Below are 20,825 nucleotides of genomic sequence, written 5' to 3'. Positions count from 1 at the left end.
AAAAATTATAGGGGGATAAGTCTGTTGAGTATACCTGGCAAAGTGTATGGTAGAGTTATTATTGAAAGAATTAAGAGTAAGACGGAGAATAGGATAGCAGATGAACAAGGAGGCTTTAGGAAAGGTAGGGGGTGTGTGGACCAGGTGTTTACAGTGAAACATATAAGTGAACAGTATTTAGATAAGGCTAAAGAGGTCTTCGTGGCATTTATGGATTTGGAAAAGGCGTATGACAGGGTGGTTAGGGGGGCAATGTGGCAGATGTTGCAAGTGTATGGTGTAGGAGGTAGGTTACTGAAAGCAGTGAAGAGTTTTTACGAGGATAGTGAGGCTCAAGTTAGAGTATGTAGGAAAGAGGGAAATTATTTCCCAGTAAAAGTAGGCCTTAGACAAGGATGTGTGATGTCACCGTGGTTGTTTAATATATTTATAGATGGGGTTGTAATTGTTTTACATGATGGTAGGATTGCTGGTGTCTTTTGTCTGTCTCATAAACATGCAAGATTTCAGGTATGTCTTGCTACTTCTACTTACACTTAGGTCACACTACGCATACATGTACAAGCATATATATACACACACCCCTCTGGGTTTTCTTCTATTTTCTTTCTAGTTCTTGTTCTTGTTTATTTCCTCTTATCTCCATGGGGAAGTGGAACAGAATTCTTCCTCCGTAAGCCATGCGTGTCGTAAGAGGCGACTGAAATGCCGGGAGCAAGGGGCTAGTAACCCCTTCTCCTGTATATATTACTAAATTTGAAGGAGAAACTTTCATTTTTCCTTTTATGTCACCCCACCTCGGTGGGATTCGGCTGGTACGTTGAAAGAAGAAGAAAGATGGGGTTGTAAGAGAAGTAAATGCGAGGGTCTTGGCAAGAGGCGTGGAGTTAAAAGATAAAGAATCAAACATAAAGTGGGAGTTGTCACAGTTGCTCTTTGCTGATGACACTGTGCTCTTGGGAGATTCTGAAGAGAAGTTGCAGAGATTGGTGGATGAATTTGGTAGGGTGTGCAAAAGAAGAAAATTGAAAGTGAATACAGGAAAGAGTAAGGTTATGAGGATAACAAAAAGATTAGGTGATGAAAGATTGGATATCAGATTGAAGGGAGAGAGTATGGAGGAGGTGAATGTATTCAGATATTTGGGAGTGGACGTGTCAGCGGATGGGTCTATGAAAGATGAGGTGAATCATAGAATTGATGAGGGGAAAAGGGTGAGTGGTGCACTTAGGAATCTGTGGAGACAAAGAACTTTGTCCTTGGAGGCAAAGAGGGGAATGTATGAGAGTATAGTTTTACCAACGCTCTTATATGGGTGTGAAGCATGGGTGATGAATGTTGCAGTGAGGAGAAGGCTGGAGGCAGTGGAGATGTCATGTCTGAGAGCAATGTGTGGTGTGAATATAATGCAGAGAATTCGTAGTTTGGAAGTTAGGAGGAGGTGCGGGATTACCAAAACTGTTGTCCAGAGGGCTGAGGAAGGGTTGTTGAGGTGGTTCAGACATGTGGAGAGAATGGAGCGAAACAGAATAACTTCAAGAGTGTATCAGTCTGTAGTGGAAGGAAGGCGGGGTAGGGGTCAGCCTAGGAAAGGTTGGAGGGAGGGGGTAAAGGAGGTTTTGTGTGCAAGGGGCTTGGACTTCCAGCAGGCATGCGTGAGCGTGTTTGATAGGAGTGAATGGAGACAAATGGTTTTTAATACTTGACGTGCTGTTGGAGTGTGAGCAGGGTAACATTTATGAAGGGGTTCAGGGAAACCGGCAGGCCGGACTTGAGTCCTGGAGATGGGAAGTACAGTGCCTGCACTGAAGGAGGGGTGTTAATGTTGCAGTTTAAAAACTGTAGAGTAAAGCACCCTTCTGGCAAGACAGTGATGGAGTGAATGATGGTGAAAGTTTTTGTTTTTCGGGCCAGCCTGCCTTGGTGGGAATCGGCCAGTGTGATGATGATGAATGATATACCCCAGAAAAATATTTTTTGCAATTATTATGAGCTTTAACCCTTTGAGGGTTTTCGTCGTACTAGTACGTTTTACGCGTAGGGGTTTTTGACGTACTAGTACGCATAAATTCTAGCGGCCTCAAATCTCGCGCGAAAAGGCTGGTAGGCCTAGGTGTGAGAGAATGGGTCTGCGTGGTCGGTGTGCGCGGTAGAAAAAAAATCTGGGACCCAGTGGTGCATTGTGGGAATGCCCTCTTAGTAAACAATGTCCACCATGCCTCGTGGTAAGAAGCTCCTCACTCCTCGGCGAATTGGGACACTTTTGTTCCCCAGTGACAGCTCTAATAGTGATGGAAGTGCCAGTGAAGATGAGTTTCGTGGTTTTAGTGAGGTTTTGACCGAAACTAATGACCATAATATCGGTAATAGTGAAGAAAACCCAGACGACCCTCAGCCTTCCACCTCTGGTGCTGGGCCCTCGTGTTCACGTTCAGTTGTTCCAGAACCCAAGAGGAAACTTCTATTTTCCCAAATCCCAAACTCAGATGAGAGCATGGGTGATGATAGTGATAGTGAATATGAACTACAAGCTCTTCAAACTAGATCCAGTAGTGATAGTGAAGTGCAATATTCCGCAGTGAAGCGTCAGTATATACGACGATATATGCGCTCTGGAAGTGTGCCATATGCTATTCCAAGGGGAAGGAGTGTATCTCGGAGTACATCCCGTGGCTGTACAACAGGAACAGACAGTGAAAATGACGAAGATACTGTTGCAATTGGGATGGAAAATGTGCGTGGTGGTAGTGGTGCCGGCGGTGAGGGACCAGCAGTGGGCCATGCTGCCACCCACGCTGCCACCCACGCCGCTGCCTCAGCTGATCTAGAACAAAGGCCACCATCCCCCACCACACCAGCCTCCACAACCACAACCACCTGTCATTGTCCAGTACCCACCAGCAGACCGCACCTGGGATTGGCAGGAAGCTGTCAATTTTGTTCCAAATCCCCACCAGTTTGATGGCAACCAAAGTGGAATACGGCCATCTTGTGCACTTGGGAACAATGCCACTGAACTGGAATGTTTCGAGTTATTCTTTGACGAACCACTGATGAAAAGTATTGTCATGGAAAGCAACACATACTACGAGTACACCATGGCAAACACATTACTTTCACCAAAATCACGTCTACACCAGTGGAAGGAGGCAACTGTGGCTGAGATGTATCTTTTCTTTGCCACAATAATGCTTATGCCACATGTGTATAAGCACAAAGTGAAATCATACTGGTCAACAGACCCCCTGATTGCAACACCAGGTTTCAGTGATATAATGCCAGTGAATCGATTTGTGCTAATGTTACGTATGCTTCACTTCTCAGATAAAACCAGGCCTGACAGAACTGACAGGTTATATAAGATTAGGAATGTGTTTGTGTATCTGAAACAGAAATTCAGTACGCATTTTTATCCCTTCAGGAAGCTTGTAATTGACGAGTCTTTGATTCTGTTCAAAGGAAGACTCTCTTTCAAGCAGTACATACCAAGCAAGAGGAAACGCTTTGGTATAAAGTTGTTTGTGCTTTGTGATTGTTACAGTGGTCTGGTATTGGATATTATTGTGTACACTGGAAGTTATACATTGCAAAATACCAGGAAGTTATTGGGCATCTCAGGTGATGTGGTTCGAACAATGATGGAACCATACCTTGGTAAGGGGCATATATTATATACAGATAACTGGTACACAAGCCCCTCACTCAGTGATTTTTTGCGAGTGAACATGACAGATGTGTGTGGCACAGTGCGTGCAAATCGAAAACATATGCCCAGGTTTGACGCTGGCACTCGTAGAGGTGAGGTGCAGGCGTTTGCTGCCAATGACATCATGGCATTTCGGTGGCATGACAAACGAGATGTCACACTGTTGTCATCAATTCACCCTAATGAAATGGCAAACAGTGGCAGGCAGCATAGAGAGAGAAATGAACCCATTCTAAAACCTGCAGCTGTGATTGATTACACCTTCAACATGCGTTCAGTGGACAAATGTGACATGCAGATTGGGTTTGCTGGTTGTGTTCGCAAGAGTTATAAGTGGTACATCAAACTGTTTTTCCATCTTCTGGACATTTCCATGCTCAATGCTTATAATATGTATAAGATGAGCACCAGAAACAAACCACAGTACGGCGAATTCTGTTTGTCTGTCATCAGACAAATAGTATTCAAGTACCAAGGAACAGCACCTGCAATTGACCGCCCACCAAATTATCAACAACTACCTGCTCGTCTGAAGCATGGTGATCACTTCCTGGTAAAACTGCCTGCTACTGCTTTGAAGAAAAAGGCTCAGAAGAGGTGTTACGTCTGTGCACATACAAGAAAACGCCCACGACAACGCAGAGACACTCGTTTTATGTGTGAGGAGTGCAAAACTCCACTGTGTATGACACCATGTTTCAAAGAGTTCCACAGGCTGCAGAACTTCTAGAAACATTCCCTGTGACTGTATGTGTGTATATAAAATATACAAAAATAGTAATAAACAACATTTCATATCGTTTGTTTGTGTAAATATTTTCTGTAAACAAAATAATGACAACAGTGTTTACGCCCTTATTGTGTAGTATTGAAAAAGAAATAACTTACAAAATACTGATCATGTTGGCCTCAGAGGCCATAAAAGTTACTCAGAAAAAGAAAAATTGAAAAATAATTGAAAATAGTACATAAAAAAGTAAATAGAAAAATACCGGGTGACGGCAGTCGGCGATGTTACCATATGTTGTTCAATTTTGGCAAATTTCACACCTCCATATCTCGGTAAGTATTGACATTAAAATTTTTTTGTTTAGCCTATAATGTTTAGAAAAAATACTCTATTTTTTCATAAGAAAAAATAATTTTTTTTTTTTTGAAATTTGGCCGACCCTGAGAACGAGTTTCGGAGAGGGCCTGTCGACCCTCAAAGGGTTAAGGGATGCATAATTAACCCCTTGACTGTCGCACCCTCCAATCCTGAGGTGTCTCCTGATGGCGCAAAATTAAAAAAAAAAAAAAAAAAAAAAAAAAAAAAAAAAAAAAAAAAAAAAAAAAAAAAAAAAAAAAAAAACTCATGAAATGATAGAGAATCTTTTCCTGATTGTAATGACAAAAAAAAAAAAAAACGAAATTTGATGGAAAACTGACGGAATTACGCTCTCGCTAATTTTTTTCTATCGATTGAGTACAAGAAACTGCCCATTTACTGATTTCAACTACCCAATAACGTGGTCAGAAATTTGCAATTTGGCCAATTTCATGAAAATTAAAAAATATAATAATTTCAAAATAAGGTCCAGAATGAACAATGCAGACATTCCTGGCTCTAAAATAACATTTTCTTTGTTCATCAGTCACGTCTCCAGGCCCCTCTGATATTACTCTTGCTTTCTATTTTGAATTTTTATTCAAACAAAAAATAGAAGATTTGCTGTTATGCAGACTACTGCAATATTATAATAATTGTATAAATAATGTCAACCCATTCATGACTGCATATTAGAATGGCTAGTTGGACATTTATTGGACAATGACATCCTTTGTTTACTTTTGAATATCGGCAAAAATAAAACATTTCCCCTACTTTGAGCTCCATTTCCAGGTTCTTTTTATAGTAAAACCAATCAAAATCACCACTATTTCTATAACATGTTTTCCATTCTATCAAATGAGACCAAGAAAACGAGAATACAACCATAAATACTATACGAAAATAGACCAAAGTCGGCATTTTAATTAAAAAAAAAACGGTCATATTTTTTTTTCTCATTATGCACTGCGTGCTCCAGGATTTTTTATATGGTGCACACTGACCACACAGACCTATTCTCTCACATGTGGGCCTACCAGATTTCTCCTGCTTGATTTGAAGCTGCTAGAATTTATGAGTATATATACGTCAAACAAGGTACCTCGTAAGACATATATATACGACCGAAACAGTCAAAGGGTTAAATAGTACTACAATGGACAGAAATTTTCATAACTTTTAGATCCCTTTCAAGCTGACTGAGCCTCATGCTGCTGAGGAGAAATCACATAGAGACAAAGCCTTTTTTTACACAGCCCCTAGATTGTGCAACAAGTGCCAGTGTTTCCTATGAGTCAGGAATCTGTTCATCCTCTCTAGTTTCAGTTAAAAACACATCTCTTTTCTAGATGACCATAATGTTACTCTTGAATATTAACTTTAATATATTTTCATTTTTGTTGCATTTATGGCTTGGTGTGCAAGCACTAGTGAATTTCTAGAAAGAATCGGTGCTCAATAACAAAATCCCAAATTATATTATTAATATTATCATCATCATCAACTTAAATTTTTTCTTCATTAGTTCCAATCATATTTAAATTTCAAATTATCCTAGATAATTTAGAATGAAAATAAATGTTAAAAACACAGGATAAAACAAACAGAGACTGCAAATGTACAATACTTACTATTACGAAGCTCAAGAGCAAGTATATGCTTAGTGGCAATGAGCAACTCCTTCCTCAAATGTGCAACCTCATTAGGACACAGTGCCAAAAGTGTTAACATTCCAGACACCAGCTTTGGAGAATGTTGAGTAACCACTTCTTGGTATATCTTAAGTATATACGCCAGAAATGACAAAGTCTTAATCTGAGCAGCAATGAGATCAACAAAAACTTCCTTGTTGAAAGATTCATGTTCCCTGCAAGAAATACAATGGACAATATGATCATGAAGGAAAATATATAAACATTAATAGAAGTGTTTTCACTAAGAAACTGAAATGGTATAAATACCAGATCACATGAAAAAATAAAGATTTTTTGTCATTTTTTAGGTTCTAATGATCACTATTAGGAATAATAACCTATAGATATAGCCTCTATAACACCTGGAATAGACTAATTGATCACTTTTCAGCCAGTAAATCATTTATTTACACTATAATAATATTCATTGTGCAAGCCTTCCAATCCATTCACCTGTTATGTCTGTTCAATCAAAACTACTAAATAATAATGAGGCTGTTTAACTTGTCCCTCCATCCTGAAGAATAGCGAGAGATATTCCTCTTGCACAACACAGAATATATGAAAGCAAGATGACAGGTACAGTGTGTTTGGCCAAATCTACAGTGAAATGAAGTGAGGCAATACACACTTTGTGACCTGAGGTTTCAGTGAACCAGGTCAAACACCACTTAAATGTGGTCTTCCCAGGCCTGTTAACTTGCCTGTTTAGAAAAGTTGGATCTTTATCGATGCTTCTCACCCTCTGATCATGTAATTGAGGATTTACGGTTTCTTCCTCCATCCACCACAAAGATGTCTTCATGGTGGACTTGACTTCACTTTCAATGCTTGCACCTTTTGTGCACAATCACCAGAATTACTGTATTTGTACATGATCACTAGTATTACATTCATACATAATTAACAGCATTACACTTGTGCACAATCATCAGCATTACACTCACATTTGAGATTTGACTCTTCCAACCATAAATAGGTGAGTACACAATCACCAGCATTACATTCGTGTATAATCACCATCAGACCAATGCACAATTAAAAGCATTATACTCATGAACAATCACTAGGATTACACTCGTGCACAATCACCTCCACTAAACTCATCAGCATTGCTCATACACACTCACAAGCACATTCACAAGCATTAAATTTGTACACAACCAAAAGCATTAATTACACTTATGTACAATCACCAGCATTACACTCATACACAGAATCAATAGTCATGTACAAGGTTTTCAATGTTGAATATCATCAATATGCAGCAAAACCTATTCTTGTGATGAATGGTTTGAAAAACCGACAAGTTGAAGATTGAGACACTTATGCAGCATATGGGAATCTTTATTCAGGAAACGTTTCGCCACACAGTGGCTTCATCAGTCATCAATATGCAGCAAAACCTAGAATGTACAAGATTGATGGACTGAACACATCGACTCCAGGTTGAGGGACTGATTACCTCATTCTCCTCCTCTCCTTACGCCTTCCTCTTTGTATTGGACTGATGAAGCCACTGTGTGGCGAAACGTTTCCTGAATAAAGATTCCCATATGCTGCATAAGTGTCTCAATCTTCAAAACCTATTCTTAAAATTTCACATGTATAACATAAGGCATTATAATCTATTTGTGAAGAAAACCCTAGGGATTCAAAATGACAGACTTTTCAAAGCCTGTACTGTGCAGAAGTTTACATTTAAAAAAAAAATCTGGCCTTTGAGGCCAGATTTTGTAACTTCTGCCAGTGTTTGCTATTGCTGCCAACCCAAAAAACAATGTTTAATGTTCTATTTTAAGCAAAAGTGCAAACACTGGGAAAGTATCTTGACACTTGTTGCCATTGTTTCCCTATAATGAATAGGTAACTGGGTGTTTGCTAATTGTTGTGGATTGTACCCTGAGGAAGAAAATTAAAGATCCTGATAGAAATAAGCTGGAATGATTTAGTTTCCTCGGTTAACCTGAAATACTAACCCTCCAGGTGAATACAGATAAAATCCACTACAATGTATAATACTATATCTTGGATAGTAAGGGCTCCTCACGTGGGCCTTCCTCAGAGTCAATGGTTGTCAACGAAGTGTGATAGTGAAAATGATGTTAGGGGTGGGGGGGGGGGGGGGGGGAGAAAGTAACTGGGTGCATATTGCAGATGCTTTTGCTAGTTGGGTACAATTTTTCATCTCGATAAAAAACTGTCATACATTAGTATTCCTGATTAATTATTCTTTCCTTGTCATAAGCAAAATATATATATCACATTCATAAAGCAAGTAGTTTAACTTCCATATTATTTAGGTAAAAAAGGTTGACATAGCTAATAATACAGTATATGATACTTATGAGCTGAACACACCTCATAAGCATTAAAAAAATTACTTTTAACCCTTTCAGGGTCGAGAGGCCCTCTCCTAAACTCGTTCTCAGGGTCGAAAATTTTTCGGAAAAAAAAAAAAAATTCTTATGAAATGATAGAGAATCTTTTCCCAATCATAATGACACCAAAAGTATGAAATTTGATGGAAAACTTACGGAATTATGCTCTCGCGAAGTTAGCGGTCTCGACAATGTTTACGCATTGGCGATTTCGCCCACTTTGAGCAATATTTTTGGCCAATTCCAGTGTACTTGTCAACAAAACTCATATTTATTTCACTAGAACTCCATTTTTTCTATCGAATGAGTACAAGAAACCACCCATTTACCAATTTCAACTATCCAATAAGTGGCTAGAAATTGGCAATTTTGCCAATTTCACACAATTTTCAGAAGATGCCAATTTCCAAATAGGGTCCAGAATAAACAAGACAGACATTCCTGGCGCTAAAATAACAAGTTCTCTGTTCGTTAGTCACGTCCCCAGGCCCCTCTTACATTTCTTTTGCTTTCCACTTTGAATTTTTATTCTCACAAAAAATAGAAGATTTACTGGTATGCAGACTACTTCATCAGTGTAGAAATGGTATAAATAATATCAGCACACTTGTGAAAGAATATTAGGCTCACCAGTTGATGTGTATTGGATGCTTGGCATGATTTGTTTACTTTTGAACTTTGGTAAAAATTGAACATTTCTGCTACTTTGAGCTCAATTTCAAGGTACTTTTCATTGTAAAACCAATCAAAATCATCTCAATTTCTATAATATGTCTTCCATTCTATAAAATGAGACCTGGAAGACTAGAATACAACCATAAATACTATTTTAATACTGTTTTAATCCAAAAACACGATCAAAGTTTTTTTTTCTCATTATGCACTGTGTGCTGCAGGATTTTTTTTATACTGCGCACACTGACCACACAGACCCATTCTTTCATATGTAGGCCTACCAGCTTTCTCTCGCTAGATTTGAAGCACTAGAATTTAGGCGTGGACCCCCGCATAACGATATTAATCCGTTCCTGAGAGCTCATTGTTATGCGAAATTATCGTTATGCGAATGAATTTTCCCCATAAGAAATAATGGAAATCAAATTAATCCGTGCAAGACACCCAAAAGTATGAAAACAAAATTTTTACCACATGAAATAGTAGTACATGCACAATATATATTGTGCATGTACTACTCTACTAAATGAAGAATAAATGACACTTACCTTTATTGAAGATGCAGCAATGACTGATGAGACACTGTGTCCTGGGAGTGCCTTTTCCTCCTGAGTACTGTAGGTCCTGTTTGGCATTTTCTTCCAGAACATGCCTTATCACACTGTGTATGCCACTACGATTCTTAAATCTCTCAAACCAACCTTTGCTGGCTTTAAATTCACCAATATGAGCACTAGTTCCAGGCATTTTTCCCTGTTCACCTGGGTGTTAGTCGACTGGTGTGGGTTGCATCCTGGGAGACAAGATTAAGGCCCCCAATGGAAATAAGTTAGACAGTCTTCGATGGCACTTACTTTTTTGGGTTATCCTGGGTGGCTAACCCTCTGGGGTTAATTGTTTCTTGGTATTCTCAATAAGCCACACCAACAACGGTGCTACAGCAGCAGCAGCAGCAGCAGCTGACAGTGCTACAGCAGCAGCAGACGGTGCTACAGCAGCAGCAGACAGTACTACAGCAGCAGCAGCAGTTGATGGTGGTACAGCAGCAGCTGACGGTGCTACAGCAGCAGCAGCAGCTGACGGTGCTACAGCAGCAGCAGCTGACAGTGAAGCAGCAGCTGACAGTGAAGCAGCAGCAGCAGCTGACAGTGAAGCAGCAGCAGCAGCTGAGTGCAACAGCAGCAGCAGCTGACAGTGCTACAGCAGCAGCTGACGGTGCTACAGCAGCAGCAGACGGTGCTACAGCAGCAGCAGACGGTACTACAGCAGCAACTGACGGTGGTACAGCAGCAGCAGATGGTACTACAGCAGCAGCAGCAGCTGACGGTGCTACAGCAGCAGCAGCAGCTGACAGTGCTACAGCAGCAGCAGCAGCTGACAGTGCTACAGCAGCAGCAGCAGCTGACAGTGCTACAGCAGCAGCAGCTGACAGTGCTACAGCAGCAGCAGACAGTGCTACAGCAGCAGCAGACTGTACTACAGCAGCAGCTGACGGTGGTACAGCAGCAGCAGATGGTGCTACAGCAGCAGCAGCAGCTGACAGTGCTACAGCAGCAGCAGCATCAGCAGTTGACCATGGTACCACAGTATTTCGATAATATTTCTCACCCTTTTTACCACAGGGTTGGCACTAGAAGCTTTCTTGGGGCCCATGGTCACTTATTTTGCAGATAAAATCACCAAAAACGCTGTAATAATACGAAATATTCCGATTGTATGCTTGGATGTTACCGCGGAGGCTGGCTTGTAAACAATGCCACCGGCGGAACATGCGAGGCTGGCTCAGGCCTCACATAGACGCGTCTCGGACAAATAGCGTTGAGCGAGTTTTTTAGCACTATGCGAGGCAAAATTTTAGTGATAAAATGTTTCACTATGCGGATTTAACGTTATGTGATGCCAACGGTATGCGGGGCTCCACTGTACGTCAATAACCCTGGCACGCAAGCCGTACTAGTACGTCGGAAACTCTGAAAGGGTTAAAATTACAGTGGACCCTCGGTTTTCATGTTTAATCTGTTCCAGAGTGATTGGCGAAAACGGGAATCGGTGAAAACGGCAACCATTTTCCCCATAAGAAATAATGTAAATCCAATTAATCCGTTCCAGACACGCAGAAGTATTAAAAAAAAAATTTTTTTACCTTATAGATAGATTTACATGCACAAAAGAATGAACATTCAATATGACACTTACCTTCATTGAAGGCTGTTGTTGATGGATGGAAGACAGGAAGGAGGGGAGAGGGAAGAGAGGTTATTTATTGGAAGGGGAATCCCCCTCCATAAGGACTCTAGGTGCCAAGTCCTTATCCAGGGTCACTTCCTTTGTTTTTTAATGCCACAAATCTTTCCATCCTACTTCACATTGCATAAATCTCCATTACTACCATTCTCTACCACCATCACTACCACTCTCTACCACCATCACTACCACTACCATCCTCTACCACCATCATAACCACTACCACCCTCTATCACCATCACAACCACTACCACCCCCTACCACCATCATTACCACCATCACAACCATTACCACCCTCTACCACCATCACTGCTACCCTCTACCACCACCACTTTCGTATTTTTCTACAAACTTTTTCTTGAATTCTATCATGTTTCTCACATTCTTTACCACAGGGCTGGCACCAGAAGCTTTCTTTGGGCCCACGGTGGCTTATTTAGCAGTCACACACAACAAACAAGTACCAAAACCAATGGATTATTACGAAATGTTTTGCATGACCTCGCAGGGTATGTTCACTCACCGAGAAACAACATGACACTGCCTGAGAATGCGTGTGGGAGGCAGCTTTGTGTGCGCTCGGGGCACTGAACAGGCTCCGTACCATCAACGAAAACGGAGGAAATCAATGAAAACGGAACCAACATTTTGACAAAAAGTCGCCGAAAACGGAAATCAGCAATAACGGAGATCGACGAAAAGGGAGGGTCCACTGTACTGGTAAATTAGTTCTACATCCATCAAACTTCCATATAGTACATTACTTCCTTCCTGAGTTTTGCATGCAGTATATATTTTTTTTAACACAACGGTTGTCTTCCACCAAGGCAGGGTGACATTTAGTAATTTAAACAGAAGGGGTTACTAGCACCTTGCTCCAGGCATTTTAGTCGCCTCTTACAATGTGAATGGCTTACGAAGGAAGGATTCTTCTCTACTTCCCCAAGGAGGCAAGCAGTATACTGTACCAACAATATTTGTGTCCTACAGAAATAAAGCATTCAAATTAAGGAAAATGAGAAGATTTTAGGTAAATCCAGCACCTGTGGTGAGCATGTGGTTGAAGCACAATGGTGTTCATTATGAGTGGGATGAAATCAGCTACATCCTGGTACACCTGCTGTTTATACAGTTGAAACATGAGTACCACAATAATGGGAAGTTCAGTCAGTACCTTCAGTGACAATACAGCTCGTGGTATCACATTGTACTGCAAAATAAAATAACAATTATATAAATACATGTGCAGGATTGATTATGTAATGTCAAAGACCAGTTCAGGTTATGTGCACTACTCTATACGTACTCTGTTTGCAGTTATATTTCTCATAAGCAATGACATTAAGGTACTAATAAAGTATACTCTGGCATTTTTCAATAAATGGCACAGAAGAGAATGTACATATTAGTAATGACACCTACAGAATTAGAATATAGAAAATCTTCTCATAATGTGCAAGTCATATTTCTGAAAACTGGCAGAGCATGTAAAACAGGTGTATGTAAACAGTGTTATGTTCAACACATCTAATTTTAGTAATCAAATATATTTTTACAGTGAATATAACTTGCTTCACATTCTGTTAGTCATTACCTGAAGCATTTGAAGAATGTAGGAAGAGTTGTATGTAGCAAGACTGATCAGATGAAACTGACAAACACTAAGGAAAATAAAGTAATACTACACAATGAAAAAAATGTTAAAGGCTCCCAGTAATAGTGTACATTACCTATATACCTTACATTTTGTATTATCTATGCATAAGGGACTAATAATGTTTAGTGGTGAAGAAATTAAGGAATTGGCTACATCCTATGCTTTGACCAGACTGATGCCAGAGTCAGCATGGAATTCAGAGAGGATATATTGGTGATAAAATAGGTGCAGCAGATAGTAGGAGACTTACTTATACATCTTCCCTCATTTAATAAGACAGCCAAACAAGCACTGCCTTACCCAGCATAGTGTAGGGAACCTTTAGATTATGTGATGTGTTTGGGCAATCAGCTAGTGTAATGGATGCACCTCAGTTAAATTCATACTTCCACTACACAATTTTCTCATTTAAACACTTTTCACTATTATCACATATTTCACTAGCTTGAGCCCAGGCAGAAAAGCAAATGCTGATGGCAGCCAACGTGGCAGCTATGGTAAGCCAAGCAAAGTCAGCTCTTTTCAGTGTAATGAAAGGACTACTTGGGCTATTTGCTGTGTTCAGTGAATTTGCATCCATGACAGGTGCCATATTTATAATAAAATTAGAGTAGATTTTTTTTTTTATCATCATTCAACACTTTCACCTCGCTCACACACAATCATTGTTTTTGCAGAGGTACTCAGAATACAACAGTTTAGAAGCATATACGTATAAAGATACACAACATATCTCTCCAAACTGCCAATATCCCAAACCCCTCCTTTAAAGGGCAGGCATTGTACTTCCCATTTCCAGGACTCAAGTCCGGCTATATAAAAAAAACTGGTTTCCCTGAATCCCTTCACTAAATATTACCCTGCTCACACTCCAACAGATCGTCAGGTTGCAAATATATTCCATTTGTCTCCATTCACTCCTATCTAACACGCTCACGCACGCTTGCTGGAAGTCCAAGCCCCTTGCCCACGAAACGTCCTTTACTCCCTCCCTCCAACCTTTTCGAGGACAACCCCTACCCCGCTTTCCTTCCCCTACAGATTTATACGCTCTCCATGTCATTCTACTGTGATCCAATCTCTCTAAATGACCAAACCACCTCAACAACCCCTCTTCAGCCCTCTGACTAATACTTTTATTAACTCCACACCTTCTCCTAATTTCCACACTTCGAATTTTCTGCATAATATTTACACCACACACTGCCCTTAGACAGGACATCTCCATTGCCTCCAACCACCTCCTTGCTGCAGCATTTACAACCCAAGCTTCACACCCATATAAGAGTGTTGGTCCTACTATACTTTCATACATTCCCTTCTTTGCCTCCATAGATAACATTTTTTGTCTCCACATATATCTCAAATCACCACTTGCCTTTATTCCTTCATCAATTCTATAATTAACCTCATCCTTCATAGATACATTACTATAAAGGACATCGGAATGTGTAATTACATGCATGATACTGAACTGGATTCTTGATATTAAATCACACAATTTTCTCTCCAAATATTTCATATAGGTTTTTTTTTAACATGCTGGCTGTCTTCTACCAAGATAGGGTGAACAAAATAGAAACACTTTCACCATCATTCATACTATGACTGTCTTGTCAGAGGCATGCACATATGACAGTTGAGATGTCACTCTAAACAGCAAATATCCCAAACCAATCCATTAGAGTGCAGGCACTGTATTTTCCACCTCCAGGACTCAAGTCCAGCTCGCAAGTTTCCTTGAATCCCTTCACAAAATATTATCCTGCTCACAATCCAACAGCTCGTCAAGTCCCAAAAGCCACTTATCTTCACTCCCTTCCATCTAACATGCTCAAACATGCCTGCTATATGTCCAAGCCCCTTGCACAAAAAACCTTTACCCCCTCCCTTCATCCTTTCCTAGGATGACCCCTACCCTGCCTTTCCTCCACTACAGATTTGTACATCCAGGGAGGCACTCCTGTCCTACCAAATGAGTGTAAGACAGAAACCTGTAATTGTTTTACACTATGGCAGGAATGCTAATATCTTTTATCTGTCTCATAAACATGCAAGATATCATGTACAGTGGAACCTAGGTTTTCGTTTGCCCTGGTTTTTGTCAAATTCGGTTTTCGACGACTTTTTTCGTCAAAATTTTGTCCCAGTTTTCATTCGTCACCTTGGTTTTCGTCGAGTTGACAGTGGTCTGCCATACTGAACGTGTCCACCTGAGCCCACACAAAGCATCCTACGCGTTCTGAGCCAATCTGGTTTTGTTTCTCGTTGGTAGAGGGTGGTAGTGATGGTGGTAGAGGGTGGTAATGGTTGTGGTGGCAGTAGAGGGTGGTAGTGATGGTGGTAGAGGGTGGTAGTGATGGTGGTAGTGTGGTAGTGATGGTGGTAGTGGGTGGTAGTGGTTGTGATGGTGGTAGAGGGTGGTAGTGATGGTGATGGTGGTAAAGGGTTGTAGTGATTGTGGTAGTGGTTGTAATGGTGGTAGTGATTGTGGCAGAGGGTGGTAGTGGTTGTGATGGTGGTAGAGGGTAGTAGTGATGGTGGTAGAGATAACCTCTCTTCCCTCTCCCCTCCTCCCCGTCTTCCACAAGCCAACAAGTCTTCAATAAAAATAAAAGTGATATTAAATGTTCATTTATCAATTTCATTAGTCCTTCATATTTATTTCTCTTTGTTTTCTGTATGTAAAACTATAGTTATTCTCTATAAAATGTATTTTTTGTTAATACTTTTGGGTGTCTGGAATGGATTAATTGGATTTTACATTATTTCTGGGAAATATTGCTTCAGTTTTCGTCAAATTCGGTTTTCATCAGACTTTCTGGAATGAATCAATGGCGAAAACCGAAGTTCCACCGTATATCTTGCTACTTTTACTTACACTATGGTAACACTACACAATCATGTACATGTTTATGCATACACACTCATTTGAGTTTTCTTTGATTTTTTCTTTTTTCCCTTATCAGTTCTATGATTAACCTCATCCTTCATAAATCCATCCTCCGACACGTCAACTCCCAAGTATCTGAAAACATTCACTTCTTCCATACTCCTCCTCCCCAATTTGATATCCAATTTTTCTTTATCTAAATCATTTGATACCCTCATCACCTTACTCTTTTCTATGTTCACTTTCAACTTTCTACCTTTACACACACTCCCAAACTCATCCATTAACCTTTGCATATTAGCTAAACATATTAACATATTAGCTAAATTTGTTCTCCAATAGTTTTTGCTAACATTTAGTTTAGTGGATTAACAAAGTCTATAAAATATGTAAATTCAGCCCACCAACAATATTATGCAAGTTTACCTATCTTAAATGTAGGGACCCCATTTAAAAATTCCTCACCTCAGCCTACTTAAGCATATCTGACTTATCAAATGTTAGATTTATGTGCTGTAAAAAATACAATTTGGAACTTTAAATCCTAACTCTTCCTGTAATGTTATGAAAACAACCCTTTCACAGTTCATAAAATACTAACTTCTCTTGATAAAACTCCAAGGCTTTTTAAAACCTTAATTTTAATTTTAAATATAATTACTACAAATGTCCCTAACTGAATTTATGAACGAAAAACTTGATCTTTTCCCATCAACCTTCCCTGATAAAACTGACTGCAGTTCCTACATACACTGAAAACTGTGTGCAACACCATCCTGTCTGAACAGGCCATCACCCACCTAGCTTTATCAGAGACTCGTCAGGAAACTGATCTCTGGAACCACTACTAGGAAGAGTTTAATAAATCCCCGAGTCAAAAGATCTACAGTATATAGATTTTACGTACAGTTATTGATGTCCCATCTTGCAACTTCTTTTCAGTATGGATTGGAGTGATACTGAATGTTTCTTGAAGAAGTGCATCAACATTAACTTCAGATAAATCATTCACTCGTATCACAGTGCGAGGCTCAAAAATTTTGTTCATGTGATTTGGCAGATCTCGATACATGTTCTTTACAAATTGAAGAAACTGCTGAATCTGAAAAACAAGTGTAAAGGCTAGATGAAGAAAAATGTTAAAATCTGTCTTATCAATGTGTTCCCAAGTGTTTCAAGAGGGTGCACCAGAAGTGTGCTCCAAACATATGCCATTAAGAAACAAGAAGAGAAGAAGTAAGTTAGAAAGAGTTAGAATCATAGAACTTCTCAAAGATCCCAGACGTTCTCTAGAACAAAAAGAAATACTGGTAAAAGAAACTGAAAACACTGAGCTCAAACTGAAGACATAATACTGTATAGAGTACAGGAAAGACAGAGGGAGCAAAAAACATCATTAATGAAACTGAAAGAATCCCAAAATACATATTAGCATATGCAAAATCCAAAGAAAATGCTATTTTTGTGCCCTTGCTTAAAGGAAGTGGAACTCACACTGATGATGACAAAAATATGAATGAGATACTGAAGTCACAATACGACTGTGCTCAGTGAGCTGCTAGTCAAAATAAAAATTTTACATTCCACATAAATTTTTCATGAATGAAACTCAAAACTTTGTCAACATCTCCAAAATTTCCACTATAACCTTAAACTCACTCAGTTTTGAAGAAAACATTTGATAGTATCCTCATGTAATATGCCCCAAGCCTAATCTTGCAGAACTCCATATTAATAAAAATAACTGCAAAACAACCCAACCACTTGCCTTAAATATATTTTAGAGGCAGATTCTGGACACAAAAGTCATCCCACAGTCACTGAAAACCACAGATATAGCCCCATTCCACAAAGTTAAAAGCAAAGCAATTGCAAAAAAAAAAAAAACTAGACCAATAGCAGTGCTGTCCCACATTAACGAAGTCTTTGAAAAAATTTCAAGATGCAAGATTACAAGTGCTAGATCATTACATTGTCTTCTATGCACTGGAAGACAAAATGAAGATGTTGCACATACAGACAGTTTGCAAAAACTTTTGCGAGATATGATCAACTGATCATGATATAATAGTACATAAATTACATGCATAAGAAATACAGTAATTCTAAAAGAGTGCAGATGGAAGTTTAACTTTCTCACAAATCAAATCCAAAGAGTATTAGTCAGCAACATAAAATCAGAGGATGCCCCAGTGAAAAGCTCAATTCCTCACAGCACAGAATTCTTCTGAATTCTCTTTTTCCTTCCCGGATCTGACATGGACAAAGACATAAATCATAGCACTGTATCATCCTTTGCAGATGGTACTAGAATTTGTATGAGAGTGACATCCAATGAGGATATAGCAAGTCTACAAGCTGATATAAACCAGGCCTTCAAGTGGGTCACAGAAAACAACACATTGTTCAATGAGGACAAATGTCAATTAATCAGGTCTGGAAAAACTGAAGGTATAAAAACTGGAACAGCAAAAAAAAAAAAAAAAAAAATCAAACCATTTAATAGAGTATAAGAGGAATGTGAAGGGACTTAGGGTGCTAATGTAAGATCCAACATTCACAGATCACAAATGTGTTGCTATCACAATCACAAGGAAAATAAGCTGAATAACCAGAACCATCAAAATACGTAAAAGATGCCAAGCCAATGATGTTACTCTTAAGTCACATGTTCTCTCTAGATTGGAAAATTTCTGCACAATAACAACTTACAAGGCAAGCAAAAATCACAGGTCTGGAGAATCTACAGAGAACTTTCACTGCCCACATACATTCAGTCAAACATTTAAATAATCGAAATGCCTAAGCTCCTTTAACTGTATTACCTGGAATTCAGGGATTGGTCCTAGATCTCAACACCAAATCACTCTTTATAAGAGAGATTCAGAAGACAGTGCAATATATCCCCAAAATAACCCCTTCATGCAAAAGGGGAATTAATAATAAAAAAAAACAGTAGTCTTGAAGAGGAAACTAGAATATTCCTCAAGTTAGGTCCTAATCAGCCAGGTTGTAGTGCCTAAGTTGGACTGTTTGCAAACAGCACCATCAGCTTGACTGATCAGCCTATCAACCAGGAGGCCTGGTCTAGGACTGGGTAGCTCCTCAGAAGCCTATATGTATTTGTTTTATATTACACCTGCCATCTTCCATTAACCCTTTCAGGGTCGGTCCCGTACATGTATGGTTTGAAAGCCAGGATGGGTCTCGTATTTATACGCCAAAATTCTAGCACCTTCAAATCAAGCGGGAGAAAGCTGGTAGGCCTACATGTGAGAGAATAGGTCTGCATGGTCAGTGTGCGCAGCATAAAAAAAATCCTGCAGTACGCAGTGCATAAGAAAAAAAAATTCAACCGTGTTTTTGGTTTATAACAACGAATTTGCAGTGTATTTTTGTATAGTATTTATGGTTATATTCTTGATTTCTTGGTCTCATTTGATAGAATGGAAGAAATATTACAGAAATAGAGATGATTTTGATTGATTTCACAATGAAAAGTACCTTGAGACTGAGCTCAAAGAAGCGGAAATGTTCAACTTTTGCTGATGTTCAAGAGTAAACAAATCATGCCATGCATCCAATACATGTCAACTAGTGAGTCTAATTTTCTTCCACAAGTGCGCTGATATTATTTATATAATTTTTACAATAATGCAGTAGTCTGTATTAAATGCATGAAATGATAGAGAATTTTTTCCCAGGTAATGACACCAAAGGTACAAAATTTGACGGAAAACCTAAGGAATTACACTCTCACGAAGTTAGCAATCTCGGATATATACGCATTGGCAATTTCGCTCACTTTGAGCCCTTTTTTTGGCCAATTCCATTATTGCAGTCGCCCAAACTCATAGCTATTTCTTTAGAACTCCATTTGTTCTATCGAATGAGTACTAGAAACCGCACATTTACCGATTTCAACTACTCAATAATGTGGTCAGAAACTGGCAATTTGGTCAATTTCACGCAAATTAAATAAGATGCCAATTTCAAAATTGGGTCCAGTGTAAGCAATGCAGACATTCCTGGCACTGGTCCAAACGTATATATACGTTCTAACACGTAGTTCCCCAAACGTATATATATATACGTTTTATTTTTCCTGCCTTCAAATTTGGCACGATTGGCCTGAGATGTCTTGTCGGCATAGAATGGGTCCTAACACTCAGTGTGCCTATTAAAAAAATCTGGGACCACTTAGTACCTTGTCGGAGCACCAGTTAAATTGAGCACCAGCTAGAGCAAACAGTGTGGCAAACACCAAGGATGTGAAACAGAATTATTTGGAGTTGCTGCAGCGGAGCGGGGTTCAAAGATAAACATCTTCGGAGGCTTCTTGCTTTACTTGCAAAGTCGTGGTGGGTACACAGGCTTGTGTGTTGTGCCCATGGCCCAGGAGGGCCATGCTCACGAGGGAGAGAGAGAGTAGACTTGTTGACTGCTTCTAGGCTGCTGAGTAAGTGAGGCAGATGCAGGGGTGGG

At 39.5% G+C, this 20,825-nt stretch overlaps 1 protein-coding gene across 7 annotated transcripts in view; it reads right to left on the bottom strand.

The window, feature by feature from the left end:
- Window positions 1-20,825, bottom strand: part of Nipped-A (Transcription-associated protein Nipped-A) — a 362,660-nt gene that overhangs the window by 313,739 nt on the left and 28,096 nt on the right. For all 7 annotated transcript variants that reach the window (XM_070092733.1, XM_070092739.1, XM_070092738.1 and 4 more), the window contains exons 5-7: window positions 17,248-17,442; window positions 12,834-13,000; window positions 6,428-6,663 (exon numbers count right to left, since the gene is read on the bottom strand). In XM_070092733.1, coding sequence (XP_069948834.1) covers window positions 6,428-6,663; window positions 12,834-13,000; window positions 17,248-17,442 — 598 coding nt within the window. The remainder of the gene's footprint in view (window positions 1-6,427; window positions 6,664-12,833; window positions 13,001-17,247; window positions 17,443-20,825) is intronic.

This window comes from Cherax quadricarinatus, chromosome 40, assembly GCF_038502225.1.
Source record: "Cherax quadricarinatus isolate ZL_2023a chromosome 40, ASM3850222v1, whole genome shotgun sequence".
In the NCBI taxonomy this organism is placed as follows: domain Eukaryota; kingdom Metazoa; phylum Arthropoda; class Malacostraca; order Decapoda; family Parastacidae; genus Cherax; species Cherax quadricarinatus.
The sequence above is the reverse complement of the archived record's forward strand: the minus strand, read 5'-3'. Positions and strand labels throughout refer to the sequence as shown.